This window comes from Gossypium raimondii, chromosome 1 (assembly GCF_025698545.1).
Source record: "Gossypium raimondii isolate GPD5lz chromosome 1, ASM2569854v1, whole genome shotgun sequence".
NCBI lineage: Eukaryota > Viridiplantae > Streptophyta > Magnoliopsida > Malvales > Malvaceae > Gossypium > Gossypium raimondii.
Genome location: NC_068565.1, coordinates 7111444 through 7127517, shown reverse-complemented (window position 1 = coordinate 7127517; position 16074 = coordinate 7111444). Strand labels below are relative to the sequence as shown.

The following is a 16074-nucleotide window of genomic DNA, read 5'->3' as shown; positions in this document are numbered from 1 at the left end:
CCTAAAAACATTAAAACAGTTCGCATGTTTCATTGACTTTGTTTAATAAGTACAAAACTATGTTAGGGAAAAAAGTTAAAACAAATTATAAAAATATTATTATACTAAAATTTTCTGTTTTACTTTTGATTTAAGAACTAATGATTGACAACCATGGTTTATTTTACATGTATTTTTCTATTTTTTATTTAGAAATAAATTAATTTAATAATTTATTCACCTAATTAATTCCTAACTTCCCAACTAACCTATCCAACAAACAAGCCGACGTTTGTAAATGCACCTCTTTTTCCTTTTTTTTTTCTTTTTTTTTATTTTACTTTCACCTAATTTAATTATTCCATAATTAATGACCTTCGAAATGGAATAATAGTTTGAACTCTGATGTGAAGAATACCCTTGAAACTTTAACTTAATTACATGAATGCCCCCCAAGGTAAAGTCACGTCAGCGACGGATGCCAAATTGCAATTAATTACAACTAGGTAAAGATATCAAATCCGACCTGCGTTTAAATTCGCCGAGAATGTAGCCATTTTGCATGCCTAAAATCCACAGACAAGAAAAAAAAAGAGGAGGAAATTTAAAAATTAAAATACTTTTTAAAATATAAATATTCAATCCCTCGAGTATTTTTTTAATTTCTTTTTTCTGCGACGATAAAAGAGCCACGGTTACTTTACATCCACAGTCGACGGGCTGACTTTGCGGCGGCCCATGGCGATCGTCGACCGGCATCAGCGGAGCTCCGAAAGGAAGATGTTTAGTCTTTGTCCCTTTTGGCAGACTTCGACCACGATGAACAACTCTTCCTCTTCTTCTTCCACTAAAAATCTCAACCACAATGGCAGCCGACACTCGGAGACGGTTGCCGCCAAGCGCTCTAAAACCGTCTCATCCATTGCTAGATCGCTTCTCCCTCCGCGGCGCCGGCTGCGCCTCGATCCTTCTAATAAACTCTATTTCCCTTGTACTAACCTCACTTTGCTTATCCTTTGACTTTCGTAGAGCTAAATTGGTATACCTTTTAATTTTTCTTTTATATATTTTTTCTAATTGTAGATGAGCCTGGAACTCAGGCGAGAAGTGCGATCAGGTTGAAGAACACTAGTAAATCTCACGTAGCTTTCAAGGTAAAAATTGAATTTCTAATTTTTATTTACTGCTCTTGTCTCAAAATTTACTATAATTTGCAATTTCTTTTCATTTAAAGTCATGATTTGTCAATGAATTATACTAATTTTGTTTATAATTTCTTAATGTCCATTGAAATGAGGCTTCATGCGACAGTTATAACGGTTATTTTCTGAAATTATCAATATTTACAATTAATATCATAACATTTGTTAATTTCTTTGAATCATATGGCTGTTTTTATTAATTTAATTAACTAAAAAATTTTGTTTATTATAGTTTCAAACTACTGCGCCGAAGAGTTGTTTTATGCGTCCACCTGGTGGTATTTTGGCGCCAGGGGAAAGCATTATCGCAACCGGTAATAAAATTTCCGCCCTTGATTTTGAGATTTTATTATGATAATTTTTGTTTGATTTGGTTTGTTTAATGTTTTTGTTTTGACAGTGTTTAAATTTGTAGAGCGTCCGGAGAATAATGAGGTGCAGGTGGATTTAAAGAGTAAAGTTAAATTTAAGATAATGAGTTTAAAGGTAACAGCTGGAGTGGATTACTTGCCTGAGCTTGTAAGTTTAGTAATGTTACTTATTCCTTGTATATTTGATGTTTTATCTTAAAGTTCAGTTCAATCGATGTTTTTGTTTTTTTTAGGATTCCATTAGTATGGATGGATGTCGAATGAATTTGAATGCGAATTTTCCTATATTTGAAAGCATTGTAAAGGAAATACTTGTAAAGTTGGTACTGAAGTTGATTGTTCTTATTTGGGTAAAATAAAATTCGCTTTAAGGGTTTTTCAGTTCAGTAATTGTTCTGTAGTCTTACGTGGCGGTCTTACGTGGCGATTTGACATGCGGTGAGGAATTGTGGTTAGTAAACACAAACTTCAACAACTTGTCTGCTTGGGATCCTATTATCTGATGAAATTTCTCTCTTTTTGGACGCCATTGCCCTTATCTTCTTACCATTGCTGGACTAGAGCCTAGCTTGGAAGAAGAGTTATGTGTATTCATATTATAGCTTTTTTTTTGTAAGGGCTTTCTAATATGAATTTAGTCACAAATTATTGCAGAATAATGTGGTTTTTGGTAGCATTTAATTGATTGTGTAGTTATAGGTTAGAGTTCATTCATGTGAAGTGCCAGACATTTAATTCTTCTGGTTGTCTGAAATAAAAATTAGATAATCATTAGTAGAATGCCATGTGAGCTGGTGTAGGCATGTGCAATTGATCCTTTAAAATATAAGATATTCCTTAGACTATTTAAAGTTTCCTAATATTACGTTTTATTTAATGCTTACTTGCTTGTTGGTTATATGTTATTTTTATTATAATTTGATTGTGTACCATTATTGGATGTAAATCCCTGCTAAACTTGAGATGCTGATGCCAACACAGAACTTTTGATTATGCCTTCTCTTTTACAGTTTGATGAACAAAGGGATCAAGTGACTATAGAAAGAATTTTGCGGGTTGTATTTCTAGATATGGGGCGGCCTAGCCCTGTAAGTGGCAAATTGTACTAATATTGTTTTGCTTTCTGCACTTAAGGGGTCCATGGTTTAGCCCTTCAATGGCTTAATTTTTCTTCTTGTTCCTTAAGGCATTGGACAAACTTAAGCGTCAGTTAGCTGAGGCCGAGGCTGCTTTCGAAGCACGCAAGAAACCTGCCCCTGATACAGGTCCCCGTGTTGTTGGCGAAGGTCTTGTAATCGATGAATGGGTAATTGACTGTCTTTATGTCTTAAACCATGCTTCTTTTTCCTTTTCTTCCTTCTTATTTTACTTGTATTAAATGAATTCAGAAAGAGCGAAGGGAAAAATACCTGGCACGTCAGCAAGTTGAAGCGGTAGATTCAACATGAAGCGATGTTTGATCTTGCTGTGAATGCTTTCTTTCTTCTTTGGTTGAATCCCTCAATTTGCGACTTCTTGAGAGGAGGGAAGGTGAAGAGATGAGTTGACGGAGCAGTTCATGTAGAGGAGAACCGAGTGTTCTCATGCCATTACTCAGCATTATGAACAGTGTAAAGGCCAGGTACCCAACTCTTGGGCTAATGCCATCTTACTTGTAGATAATGGGTTTGGTTTTGTCATGAAAATAAATGCAAGGCACAATGCATGATCCTATTTGGTGTTCTTTTCGAGGTTGGAGTGCTTATATATATGTTTAGCCTTGTTATCCTGTTGAAATATTTGATTATAGCCAATGAATTCTCTAGGGTTGTACTTGACACTGCTATTGTAGATGAACAAGCATGAATTTTGCTCTGGTTTGAAGTGGTTTATGTTTTTTCTTTATTGAATGATCACCTGTTCTTACCATGAAAAGGTAATGGTGTCAGATTTACTTGTATGACACTATGACATTGGTTACCTCCAGTAATTTCCGGCCGCTTTCAAGCAGCAGCCGGCATCCTTTTTCTGAACTCACACATCATAGATTCATAGAGCAATTGCGGGGTTTATCTCATTCATGTTTGATTCTTTTATTTATTTTTTCCTTGGATGTGCAGAAATGAGTGTACATTTACTTAGTGTGGAAATGGAACTTAATTGAAGGGATAAAAGCAAACGATTTAAATAATTTGGGGCTAAAAATTTATGGTTTTGATGAGGAAGTCATATTCATCGGATCTAGGATTTAGATTACTGTTTCTTTTTGTCACATCCAAACTACCTTTCCAAGAAACACATGTGTGAGAAAGAAAAGAAAAGAAAAAAAGAACTTCATTTACATTTCCCCTTTTTCAAGTTACTGTACTTGAGGCATTTCAACATAGTTTGTCAACATCAACTAGCCACTAATGTAATGGCATAAAAATTACGTTGTCTAGTCTTGCATTTCAAATTTCCAGTTCTCTCTCTCTCTCTCTCCCTTATAAAACAAGTTTTAGTTACGGGTAGGTAGATGGAAGAAGTGAAAAATGAATTTTGAATTTATCATTATTGAAGGAGTTTTATTTGGATACTATTCCGGTTCAAACAAAATTATTTGTAGACTGTAAAATCGAAAAATAGACACTTGAAATTTTGCTAAACAGAGATTGATAATTATCATTAACATGAAAACTGAGCTATCGATCGAGAATCCATAGTGTTGGGTTTTCTAAAATGAGATAAAAAGATTTGTTCAAATTTATATAAAGATCAGATAAAGTGGATAAAATCAAAATCAGTGAATTGGCTCTTTATTTTCTTTAGTGAGATCAGTTTAAAAATGTGCTGTTTCAAATATTGGAAAGGGACTGCCACTACATCTACCCTTAGTTCTTATCATCTTCTTCAATCCAAAAGAAACTAATTAAATTCCTGTCTCATAAATTTTGAGAACCCTAAAAAGAAAAAGGAAATTCTCATCTTACTTCAGTAGTGCCCTATTAACCTCATGTCATGAGAACACTTGATAAAAAAAGTTAAAAATAGATTTGGGGAAATGAGAAAATAATTGATAACATCAAAAGTGAAATTAGTGGAACTGATAGGGACCAGTTTCTAGGACAATGCTAAAGTTAATAAGGTAGAAGAGAACAAGGTGACAAAACGTGGGATATTGACACGACAAGAGACAGAATCGATTTAGTCCATGTTCACTGCATTGCTAAAATTCCTTTACTTGGCCTTCGCTGTTCATGTCAGTTTCAAAAAGGAAAATCTTTCATCAAACCGTCGCATCAAAATTGAGCGTTAAAACCTGCAAGTTTGTCTTCCTTTTTCTTTGGTATTCATGCGTGTTAGGGATAAGGATGCAATTTTGTATTAAAGAAGATAGGGTTTCAACAGTTCCATGTGGGGGTTGTAAGATTCTTTTATACTTCCTAATTGGAAGAGGAGTGTGCAGAAATCTTGTTTGATTTTATGATTACAAGATTTAATCTTTATTTTGTGTACAATTATTTGTTTCATGGGGAATATGTGGAATTTTTCTTTAGACATTTGAAAGAAATTTAACTTTTATTGGAATATCATTTCCATCTGAACATAATTAATCTGAAAAAGAAAACCTTATGATTAAATAAAAAAATTATCCCAAGTTTTGGTCATTTATACTCACTGAAATTTGTAAAGGAATAACTCCTTATTCTTTGTGCTCTCATTGCTTACCACTAAAGCTTTGTATGCAGATAGTGATTGCCTCCCTTTTCCTATGAAATTGCTGCCGCTTGTTTTTGTTATCAATACTAACTAAAATTCGATTTGATTCGAAAATTTTGATAAAAATTTAAATTTTGAATTAAATAGTTCAAGTTATTCGGATCAATTTCGATAAAAAAATCAAAATTTTCGGTTTAACTCGAATATGAATTACACAAGTCGAGTTATTTGAAAATCCAAATAAGAAAAGATAAAAGTATACCATTTTGATAAATGTTTACCTTTTTTAAAGTTAAAAGTCAAAACCATTAAGTTAAAAGGCAAAATTATGTCGTTTTGATAAATGTTTACCCATCAACCTTACTTATGTAATTATATAATCTTGTACTTCATCTATTAGTTAAATAACGATTCATGTAAATGCAATATTGAGTATAAATAATAGGATTCGTTAACTCCACTCAACTTGACTCAAATTTTGACTCGATTCAAAAAAAATTAAATTGAATTCGTTAAATTTTAAGTAAAAAGTAATTATACTTTTATTAATCATGTATTTTTATTTATTTATATTATTTTTCTCAAATTTTAATCACAAAAGAATAAAATTTTAATTGCTATAAAATTAAATTTTATATACATTTTTTTTAAAAATTCTCATTATAAGTTTTAATCATATCTAATACAATGCCTAGAACTACACATAATCTCTCCCCAACTCATAAATAGTAGAATAATGCGCTTCAGCGCACTCGAACCCATGTCGTTCTACATTGACGACAATCTTCATGTCAATTGAATTAAGATTCAATAGAAAAATAAAATTATATTTTAATTCAAGTAAAATTTGAACATTTTAAAACTTATATGTGATTCATTTATGTATTACAGTAAATTATTTGCATTTAAAACAATTAATCATCATTTTTAAATAGTTTTAATGATAAAAATTTTGATTAAAAATAGAAATATAATAATAACAAAAATAAAGAAATAATTATTATCAATAAAGTCTTAAATTATATGGAGCGGTGGTTAAAACTAATATTAGATGTCTATTTAACATAAGTTCAAACCGTGTTACTTTCATCCTCCTACCTCAATATTGTATAATAAAAAAACTATTATCAATCAAATTTATGGAGCCTTAACTTAGTCGGTATCGTTACAGCTGCAGCGTAACTTTGTTGTACTCTCTTCTGGATTGGTGTAATTTTTCACTTTTATTTATTCAGACATCTTCTCGAGGCTTTGCTAATATCCAGAAACTTTGACATGATGGATATTAGCATGTTTCATTTTTTGTGAAGGTAATCAATCCTTTACTCTATATTGTTGGATGCAAATGGCTTGGATTTTTCTCTAAAAGATTTGGAGTCGAGTCAGATTAAATTTTTACACGAGAGGAAATTGTTTTAACGTCACAGAAATTTTATTTAACAAATATTAACTTCTTTACCATTCGACTCAACAGATAGTAGGTAATTAAAGTTTCGTATTTGTATCATTGACAGTTAATGAACCGATGGCCCCTCTAATTTCTTTCACTTTCAAACAACACAATCAGTGGAACTAGGAGTATCTTTGTATGGTCCTTTCATCATCCAATGGGGTTCTTTCTTTCTTCCTTACAATTTTGATTTGTTTCCTTATGAAAAAGACATGAATCAGCAACGTATATACAGATGAATATTCCCAAATCAATGGCTAAAATCTTGATAATTAAACCTAATGTATAATGTTAAACAACAAAATTACCTTAGACTTCATATTTCTGACAAACCAAGTAATTCCCTAAATGGCTGATGAACTCAAAAAAAATTATCTTCTGCATTTTTCTGCAGATTAGTTCAACAAAGATTACCTTATTTACTTTAAATCATGCCTAACCAATAAACCCAGTATCTCATTAACTGTTTATAAATGGATTAATCTTCTGGTTCACATCACTTACAATCCCATCCTCTAACTCTTTCCAGAAGTAGACAAATAAATAGTATCTCCTAGCCACAAGGAAAACTCCATATGTATGCACTAAATTGGACCACCATGGTGTTGTATTTTAGCATGACTAACCTAAAACCAACCCTCCCTATTCCCTTGTATTCCATGAGCTGTTCTCCAAAGTAGTGGCTCACTATAACAAAATCTACAATCAAAATGGTCCACTAGTTTCTGGTTCTGCACTACCAAATGACTCATCAGCATAAGTTCCATTGCGTGGTTACCCTTTTATTCCCAGCTCAGAATTACCTCCACCACCACTTGTATTTAATCCATATATCGCAGTATAAAGAGAGCTTTACTTTGCTTCACTCTATCAGCTCAAAGCTTTCTTCTTCTTCTTCTTTTTTTGTTGCAGGTTCAGCCATGCTGGAAGGCAAGGCAGTCGTCGGAGAAACCGATATGCTTCAAACCATGCAGCAGGTTGCTCTGGATGTAGCTGCTAAAGCCCTCGATTTCTTCGATGTCACCGAGGCTACTGAGATCGCACGCTTCATAAAGAAGGTAACAAGTTTCGAATTGTTTAATGATGTAATCCACAATGTTCGTGTGTTGATGTTTTGTATTTCATGCAGGAATTTGATAGAGCATATGGAAGTGGATGGCAATGCATTGTGGGAACTGATTTTGGTTCATTTGTGACACACTGCTCTGGTTGCTTCATATATTTTTGCATTGGCAGCCTTGCTATTTTGCTTTTCAGGGGCTCTGCTGCCACTGAACCTGACCCACACCACTTTTCTGCTTTAGAGACACTCAAAGCTTAGCATTTTACTTACATTTTCTTTACCTTTTTTGTACCAACTTTAGTTTTAGTCCTCAAATTTAATGAAAACAAGAAAAGGAGTTTTCCGCTTCATCGATCAAATTTGTGTCCCTTGGAGATGAAGAAAATTCAGATACGAGAGAGTGTCGGATATGAATATACGGTCCGATATAATTTATCTTATATTTAGTATCCAAATGTGCATTGGATATAGATAAATGAACCTGATTTTCATCATTATTGCAATAAAATAAGCCCAAACAATGAAATTTATTTAAAGGAACTCCAAATTCACATGAAAGATACCATATATATATATATAGCTGTAGATACAAATATTTTCTTTTTCTTCTAAAAACAAAACTGCAAGCTGAGTCGAAGTAAAGAACAATGCTCTCATACCAAATACGAGGTACTTACAAATGGTATTAGAACGAACATTAATTTGGAAAACTAAAACTTAAGGACCATGGGAATTCCATGTAGCATCATTTTAATTTTTTTTTTTTTATTTTCAAAAATCGAAATCATCTTGATTTGGTTTTGGTGAAGTTAACATAGCTGTATAAAGCCTGAGTCTGTCCTCCCCCAATGAATTACTTCTCGACAACGGCCTCCGAGGCCTAATGAATGACAATGACGTAAGGGTTAAACGGTGTTTGTACCGCCTCCAAGCCAATTGAATTGCCACTGCAGCCCAAGTCCGCCATCCCGGAGAATAATACCGAGCACTCCTCTTGACCCTTTCGTTAACGAATGTGTAACGGAAATGTTGTGTGACGTATTTGACATCCTCAGCATCGAGACCAAATGCCTCGGTAGTTTCTAGCGTTACGAGGGTGGAAGTCGATGGTGGGAGCCTCTCAATGAAGGGTCTTCGAAGACACCATGACAAGAGCTCATCGCCACTGAAATTTCCGGGCCCTAACATGCAGCAACTTTTCACACCATCTCTAAGAACTTGGCTGCTTTGGAGATGTCCCCTTACTACAAATAGCATTCTTTGTACTGGGTCACCTTCTCTTGTTATCTACAATGAGAATAGTTTTGATCTTTTCTATTTTTCTTGAAATATTCATCCTCAATACTAAATCGATAAAGAAAATAGAAATTAATACTTACAGTTTCTCCTTTGGTGAAAATTAGAGATTTGACACGATCACAAATGTTTTCTAGGACCAAATCATCCATGTGTTGAAACAATGGTACCTGAAACCAACTTAGAATTACTAACAAATTCATAATTTTTAAATTAATTCCACAATATATCCTCAAATTATAGCTTAGTTTTAAATTAATCATCCATGTTCAGTTGTCAGAATGAAAATAGATTTTTAATTAAATAAATTTAATTTAGACTGCCACTTAGGACCACAATTAGGGATGTAGCGGAGCTTAACGGTAGAGTGACCACTTCATAATAAAACAATAACGTAACATTTCAAACATAACTAACTAAAATATAATCTAAGACAAATAAAAGTGACTACTTTTGTAGTTTACCCTTTATTTTAATTGTAAATTGGCTTGTTTTGAAACTATTTTAGTAGATTTGTTGGGCTATGGACTGTCGGCCCAATATATTTGATCATACAATGAAAGTTTAACTGTTTAATCTACATTTAAAAAAAAAAAACCTATTTAATCTGTACCAGTAAGCTAATTACTATTGAAAAATAAAATAGTAGTTTAAGTATGATTTAAAATTATATAAAGAAAAGTACAATTTAAATAAATAAAATAAAACAAAAAGTAAAAAATCAGTTTATACAAAATTATAAATTATATTTTTAAATAATAAATAGCATATTTATGGGGCCGGGCTAGATTCGATTCAACTCGATCCATGAAAACCCCTAGATGAAATGACAATGGACTTATGTTCAAGTATTTAGTTCTTGTATCATATGTAAGTTGTGGATTTAGTCCATATAGCTTAATTTGATCATTTTTAACCATTGTACTTTTCGAACTTTAAAATTTCAATCCTTACTAAATCAACGGTAACAATTAAATTCATTAAGTCCTACTATTTCTAGAATATGATCATATGGCAAATATATTATGACATGTGTAATGTTATTCTAGTTTGTTGTTTCTACATATTACTCACGAAAGGCTAGTAATTGATTTAATAATTGTCGTTTACGCCAAGACTAAAATTTTGAAATTCAGAAAGACTAAAAAGTAAGAATGTTCCAAGCTAAGAACATGGATTAAATCTACAAATTTATGCAAATTTATGACTAAAAACATAATCTAACCAAATAGATTTTATTGTTACCGTTTGGCTTAGGATTGTAATGTCAAATTTCAAAAATACAAGAATTAAAATTGATCAAATTAAAATACAAGTATTAAACCTACAACTTACACAAAAATAGGGACTAATAGTATAATTTCACCTATTAAAAAGGAAAATATTCTTTTACATCCATTATTCTTAAATTATATACCAAAAAATAAATTCTTGTAACCTTTCTTTTTATGATATAACTTTTGCAAAGTATATTTATATGTCTCAAATACACATGGCCTAGTACCTCTCAAAATCTGATTCCTTTGGCCCCATCAAAGATGCGAATTTTGTGCAAAAAGTTTAAATTTTCTCATTTAGGGTTCATGTCTTTTACTTTTCCTTGCATTTGAGTTATTGAATTTTGTTTATAATAATTGAAACCTAACTAATAGCATAATAGTAATTTATAGTGGTAAACTGGTACCTGTCTAACTAAATCCAGGCAAAGATGGTACTTGATATCTCTCCGGAGCCCCTCGGGGAGGTTTCTGATCATCTGGCATTCATCGACACCACGCATGGCCGCCCACCGTTGCCGCTCGTAGTTGCGGACCCTTTGCTTGAACCCAGAAGGCAGGCGCCTCTTCCTCATCCACCACTCTATGTTCCTCATCTTCAATTGCATTGCTTGTTTCTTGGACGTTGTTGCATGCAAAAACACCTTCGTACCCACCCAAAAGAAAAAAAGGGAAAAAAAAAACATCAAACACAACAATATTTATACATCTTTGTTCTTCTTTTTAATTACAACATTAAAAGCAGCAAAGAATATGGGTATAGTAAAGGTGAAAATGTTTCAGTTTTGGGTCAGTGGCAGGATTTACGTCAGACATATTGGTGCGAAAAGAAGACAAAACCAAGCCAAGTTTGTCGTGTAAGTTGTACGACATGAACATATGAGACTTATTGAATGAATAAATAAATATATGTGGACAGATAGAGCCATTGATGGGTTCCACTCCCCCAACCCCAACCATTTGGGAATCAACATTTTTCTCAAGGTGGTAGTGAGTGCTACATCCACTTTCAACTTCACTCACTACTGTTCCATGCCAGAATCAATCACTATTAACATTACTTTTTGTTTTAACCCTTCCAATGATTTTCGGTATGAAAAAAAAATTATAACTAATGAGGACATAAGTTGTGCTTAATCACGTATTATTCTTATTTCAAAATAGGGGCAGCACTAACGAAACTAATAGGGGTCTCAACTTTCTAGACTATAAAATTTTACTTTAGTCCTTTAAATTTTATAAAATTATAATTTAGTAAAAATTAAATTATACTTTTAACCTCCTAAAATGAATATTTATAAATTATAAATATATAAACTATTGAAATTTTAGAATTACATTTTAGCTCTAAAAAGTTAAGAAGGTGAAATATGATTGTAAATTCTACTAAAAGATAAAATAGCGTGACATGTGATAATTTTAAAATTCTCTTATGATATTAGAAAAAGGTTGTACAGTCACTATACGAGTCATTATCTTTAAAATCCCTCAATTATAGTTGGCAAACATGAATAATAATAACCTATATTATTAATGATTTGGGTGGTTGATGAATCAAATGTTAACTCGGTTAAATTGTGTATAGAATCCTATATTTTCTGGATTTAGTTTCTCTATTGTAATTTAATTATTTTCCCCTTTACTTTTTAAAATGGGCACTTTTAATCTTGAGATTAATTTTTTATATGACTTATTTTAAATTAATATATATGATAATGTAGCATTACACTTTGACATTTTTGTATGGTTTGATAAATATCTTCTTCTTCTTTTACTTTTAATTTTTAATTTTTAAATGTGCCAAAAACTTGTTCGATAGTAAAAAATATCAAGATATATATAATTTTATTACATGTTCAGAAAAAGTTACGTTTAATTATTTGATAAAGAAAAAATTGCATCAGGATTGAAAAATAAGTCAATCAAATTATAATAGAGAGATTAAATCCATTAAAACATATAGTAAAGGGACCTTTTATAGAATTTGACCTATTAACTTATAGTAAAATTTTAAAGGATGAAATTTCATTTAATATTAGAATTCATGACACCAAGTGTTGAGTGAAAAACTTGTTTTTTTAAATTTTTATTATTTTAAAATAAATAAATTTTAAAAAAATATTTTGAGTACTTATTTTATTAGCTAAAAATAATATAAAACTTATTTTAAATAAAATAAAAGACTTTTTTAACAGATCAAAATATCTAAACATCCTTCCCTATTTTGGTTTTAATTTAGGTTTAAGATTAATTATTATTTTGAACTTTCATAATTGGTATGTCAATATATATGTAGTATAACATTACTATACCTTGATGTTACCAATCAACATTGTGACTAGAAGAAGTCCACTAGTAAGAACAATGATGTTGAAAACAACCTCCAGCCATTCTGTTGTGCTTTCCAAGTTCCCAAATGTGCTGATAATATATACACACACACCAAAAAGGGGGGGGGGGATAAGAAGCAAATTTTACCATTTGAAAAATTAATTTAAAAGGGATGGAAGGAGTGAAACCTGAGAGTCATAAGACCCCAAAAGATAGGAAAAAGTATTTTCTCGAGACGACTATCGTTGGTAACGAGCTGAACGGTCCATTTATAAGCTCCATAATCATAGCTATCAGGGCTATCAATGCAAGCACTCCTTGCTTGCCTGTTTTCTGCCCAAACCAACCTTGCTCTATCCCTTACCATACTTCTTGTTCCATAGTAAATTGGGTCTTTGCAAGCCAATAATCTCAGGTCACAATTCTCTATCCGTCTACATTGCTCTTTCAAGCACTTAGCCGATCTTTGAATCCCTAACAAGTACCAACACGCCCCCGCCGCCTGTCAAAATAAGAGCAATCTTTACCTAAAACCATTTACCTACCGCATGAATCACGAAATAACTGAGAGGACAATTAAAATATATATATATTATATATATTTTAAAGTGCTGGTTTTTTTAACCTTTATGAAACTTTTTTTTTTCACTTCCTTTTGTCTCTTTAACCTTTTTTCTTCTATCTTTTGTAATAATCCAAAAATTAATCTGTCACTGCTGCAAGTCTTGACTACACAAAGACTTTATCGACCTTCGACCCATTAATTAGGCTTCAAATTACTTTATATATATATCACTGTTCATCTTAAAAAGCACTATATGAGTTTTTGAGAATATTCCTTTCACAATCACTTCAACGATTTATGTTTATCTTTTTCTTTTCCCTACTTTTTGTAACTAGTGACCCAAAAGATTGAACTAGATAATAATATATTATAGAAAATATTTAAAAATGAATTAAAGTCACATTATTATTATAATAATGTGTTGGTTCATTAATATCAATGTGAGGAATAAGAATTTGAGGTGCTTTTAGAAGTTCAATGGTTGTTTTTCTGTGTGTGTTTATTTGTATTTTTCTTAAATTTTAACGAAACAACATGCAGAATCAGGGCGTATCTAGGGGATGGTTCTCCTAAAATAGCAAGTGTTTATTTAACCCCTTAAAAGTTTTTAAAATTTTAAATTAGTAAAGACTTCTGCTATAAATATAAAATTTTAATTTAATCCTTTAAAAATTATAAATATATAAAATATTAAAATAAAAAATTTAATTTCGACCCTAAAAAAATTCCTAGTTTCATCCCTATACAGAATCGTATATGTATAAATAATCAGTGCATCAAATGTAAATATATTAAACAAACTTACGTGTGAGGCGACGAAATAAGCAATCAAATTGAGAGCAATCCCCCACCAAACAGTGCCGAAAATGTAGCCGGAAAGGTTCTGCATTCGACGTAAAAGGCAGACGGAGTGGTAGATCTTGGGGAGGTATTGGAAGAGGAAGATGATCAAGAACACCGTCATTACTAGCGTTACCGATCCTTTTTCCAATAATGATGGAATTGCCACCCATAGTACAATCTTCGTTCCATTTCAAAAGATTCAGGTTAGCCCATCAACAATATTCCATGTATTAAATACAATTTATTAATCTATATATAGACTCAATGATCATGTTTTCATTTGTTTAAATCATATTTGTATAATCCATGATAATTAAGGTAAAAAAAATAGAATTAATATTTTTCCATTTGTGATGGAGATTGGATTCTATAAAGGGCTGTATTCCTTTTGAGGGTTTAATTTCTAGCCTTACTAACATATTTAACAAAATAAAAATTGACTTTTTTTTCTAATAAATTAAACCGCTTTTACAATAACGTCCAGTGAATTACGATCCAAAACCATAAATAAAAACTGACAAAATATAACAACAAAAGATGATAAAATCTTTTGAACTTTTGTATCTTCCCATTATACCCCTTTTCCTGAAAATGATAAAAACGACATGGTTTCATCACATGTTTGTTACACTGTCGAAGGGGTATCCTTTGCATGCAACAAAATGACTAATGATGACATGCTCTTCTCATCTCTTCTAAAACACTTATATGTAGATAATAACAATATCAACTTTCGATAAGTTTTATTTAATTTTTTTTTTAAAAAAACTCACTTTGTTTTTCTTCAAATCTGGTTCTCTAATAACACTATCATTGAATTAAATATATGTAAGTCCAAAAATAAAAATAAAAAAAGAGTATTAATCAATGTAAATTAGGATAATGACGTGGAAATGATTGAAAAAACAAATTACCTGTGGCAGAGGGAGAATTACCAATAGGTCAAAGAAGAGTCCCTTTTTGGCTTTCAAGCATTGGAAGGCCACGTGGCGGCCATTCGCAGCACGGGGTCTGTTGCTGCTTCCTTCTCCGCCGTCACCCCCTTCGCCTTCACTCTCACTCCCACTCCTCTTGTCATTGCCGAGACCGTACGACGACGATGATCTCTTGATCATTTTGAGCTGGAGGCACATGTTCCACACGTGCAACGCGTCCGTCATGCACCGGAGCGCCGTCACGGTGATGGCGAACCACCCGTCGACGAAGAGGCACATGCACGTGTCGCTGATGGACAGGGCGTAAAAGAACAATGGGTCCACGAACAGTCCCGTCGCGCATACCAGGAGGAAAACCCTATTCCATTCTTGAACCCATTTGGCCTTCGGGTCGAAAAAAACTTGCCCCAGTGACCAACTTTTACGGCGACGCCCACCGCCGCGGCGACCGCCGCACATCAAATACAAACTCCTCCAGTCACTTGAATTCTCTTTCTCTTCTTCTTTGCAAACTTCGTCGTCCGTCGATTCTTCTTCTATTTCTCCTCCTCCTTCTTCTCCTTCGTCTTCATCCGTAAAGTATTGCATGGGCGTTGCACGTGAAGGATAAAATTCATGTTCACTTGCCATCGCAAAAGAAAAAAAATTTTGATTGGTATTTTTGGGGGCTAAGGAGAGATGGTCATTAGAGGTTTGAAGAAGAAGGGGAATATAAGTTAGAATTGTTTAAGAGGCAAAGATTGATGAAATATGTAGAAAGGACATAATAATTGGAGACGATAGGGAGCTAGTAGGGAAAGACAATAATATATGTACTGACAAATTATTGAATGTACATTAATGCCCTTCACCATTTTTGGAATTAAAATTCACTCTCCTAATAGAGAGAGTTAGTTGAACCCAAAAATAATGAACCAAAACATTCAATTTTTTTTTCAAATTCAATTGATAATAGGATATAAATTCTATTAGACTTCGTTTGATTATTAATGTAATAATACGAAGAAAAAACTTATTTATTATATATATATTGTAATAGTTAAACATAAAATAAAAAAGGATAAATTATTAAAATAATTAATTT

At 32.3% G+C, this 16074-nt stretch overlaps 3 protein-coding genes across 4 annotated transcripts; 2 read left to right on the top strand and 1 right to left on the bottom strand.

The window, feature by feature from the left end:
• Window positions 1–536: 536 nt before the first annotated feature.
• Window positions 537–3466, top strand: LOC105779680 (vesicle-associated protein 4-1). Of its 2 annotated transcripts, none has more exons than XM_012603573.2 (7): window positions 537–970; window positions 1063–1133; window positions 1414–1495; window positions 1582–1667; window positions 2563–2640; window positions 2739–2858; window positions 2941–3466. In XM_012603573.2, the coding sequence occupies exons 1-7, from the start codon at window positions 718–720 to the stop codon at window positions 2998–3000; spliced, it is 750 nt and encodes a 249-aa protein (XP_012459027.1). In that variant the 5' UTR covers window positions 537–717; the 3' UTR covers window positions 3001–3466. The 2 variants fall into 2 exon arrangements, with proteins under 2 accessions (XP_012459027.1, XP_012459014.1); XM_012603560.2 differs by having other exon boundaries at window positions 539–970; window positions 1582–1700.
• A 3943-nt stretch (window positions 3467–7409) lies between these two features.
• Window positions 7410–8102, top strand: LOC105779677 (uncharacterized). The gene is made up of 2 exons (XM_012603546.2): window positions 7410–7738; window positions 7810–8102. Exons 1-2 carry the CDS (start codon window positions 7424–7426, stop codon window positions 7999–8001), a joined length of 507 nt encoding a protein of 168 aa, XP_012459000.1. The 5' UTR covers window positions 7410–7423; the 3' UTR covers window positions 8002–8102.
• Window positions 8103–8290: 188 nt separating this feature from the next.
• On the bottom strand, window positions 8291–15766 carry LOC105779671 (cyclic nucleotide-gated ion channel 4). Its single transcript, XM_012603533.2, has 7 exons — window positions 14970–15766; window positions 14018–14233; window positions 12836–13149; window positions 12629–12737; window positions 10724–10960; window positions 9123–9209; window positions 8291–9030 (listed from the first exon to the last, which is right to left on the bottom strand). Exons 1-7 carry the CDS (start codon window positions 15618–15620, stop codon window positions 8515–8517), a joined length of 2130 nt encoding a protein of 709 aa, XP_012458987.1. The 5' UTR covers window positions 15621–15766; the 3' UTR covers window positions 8291–8514.
• Window positions 15767–16074: the final 308 nt, after the last annotated feature.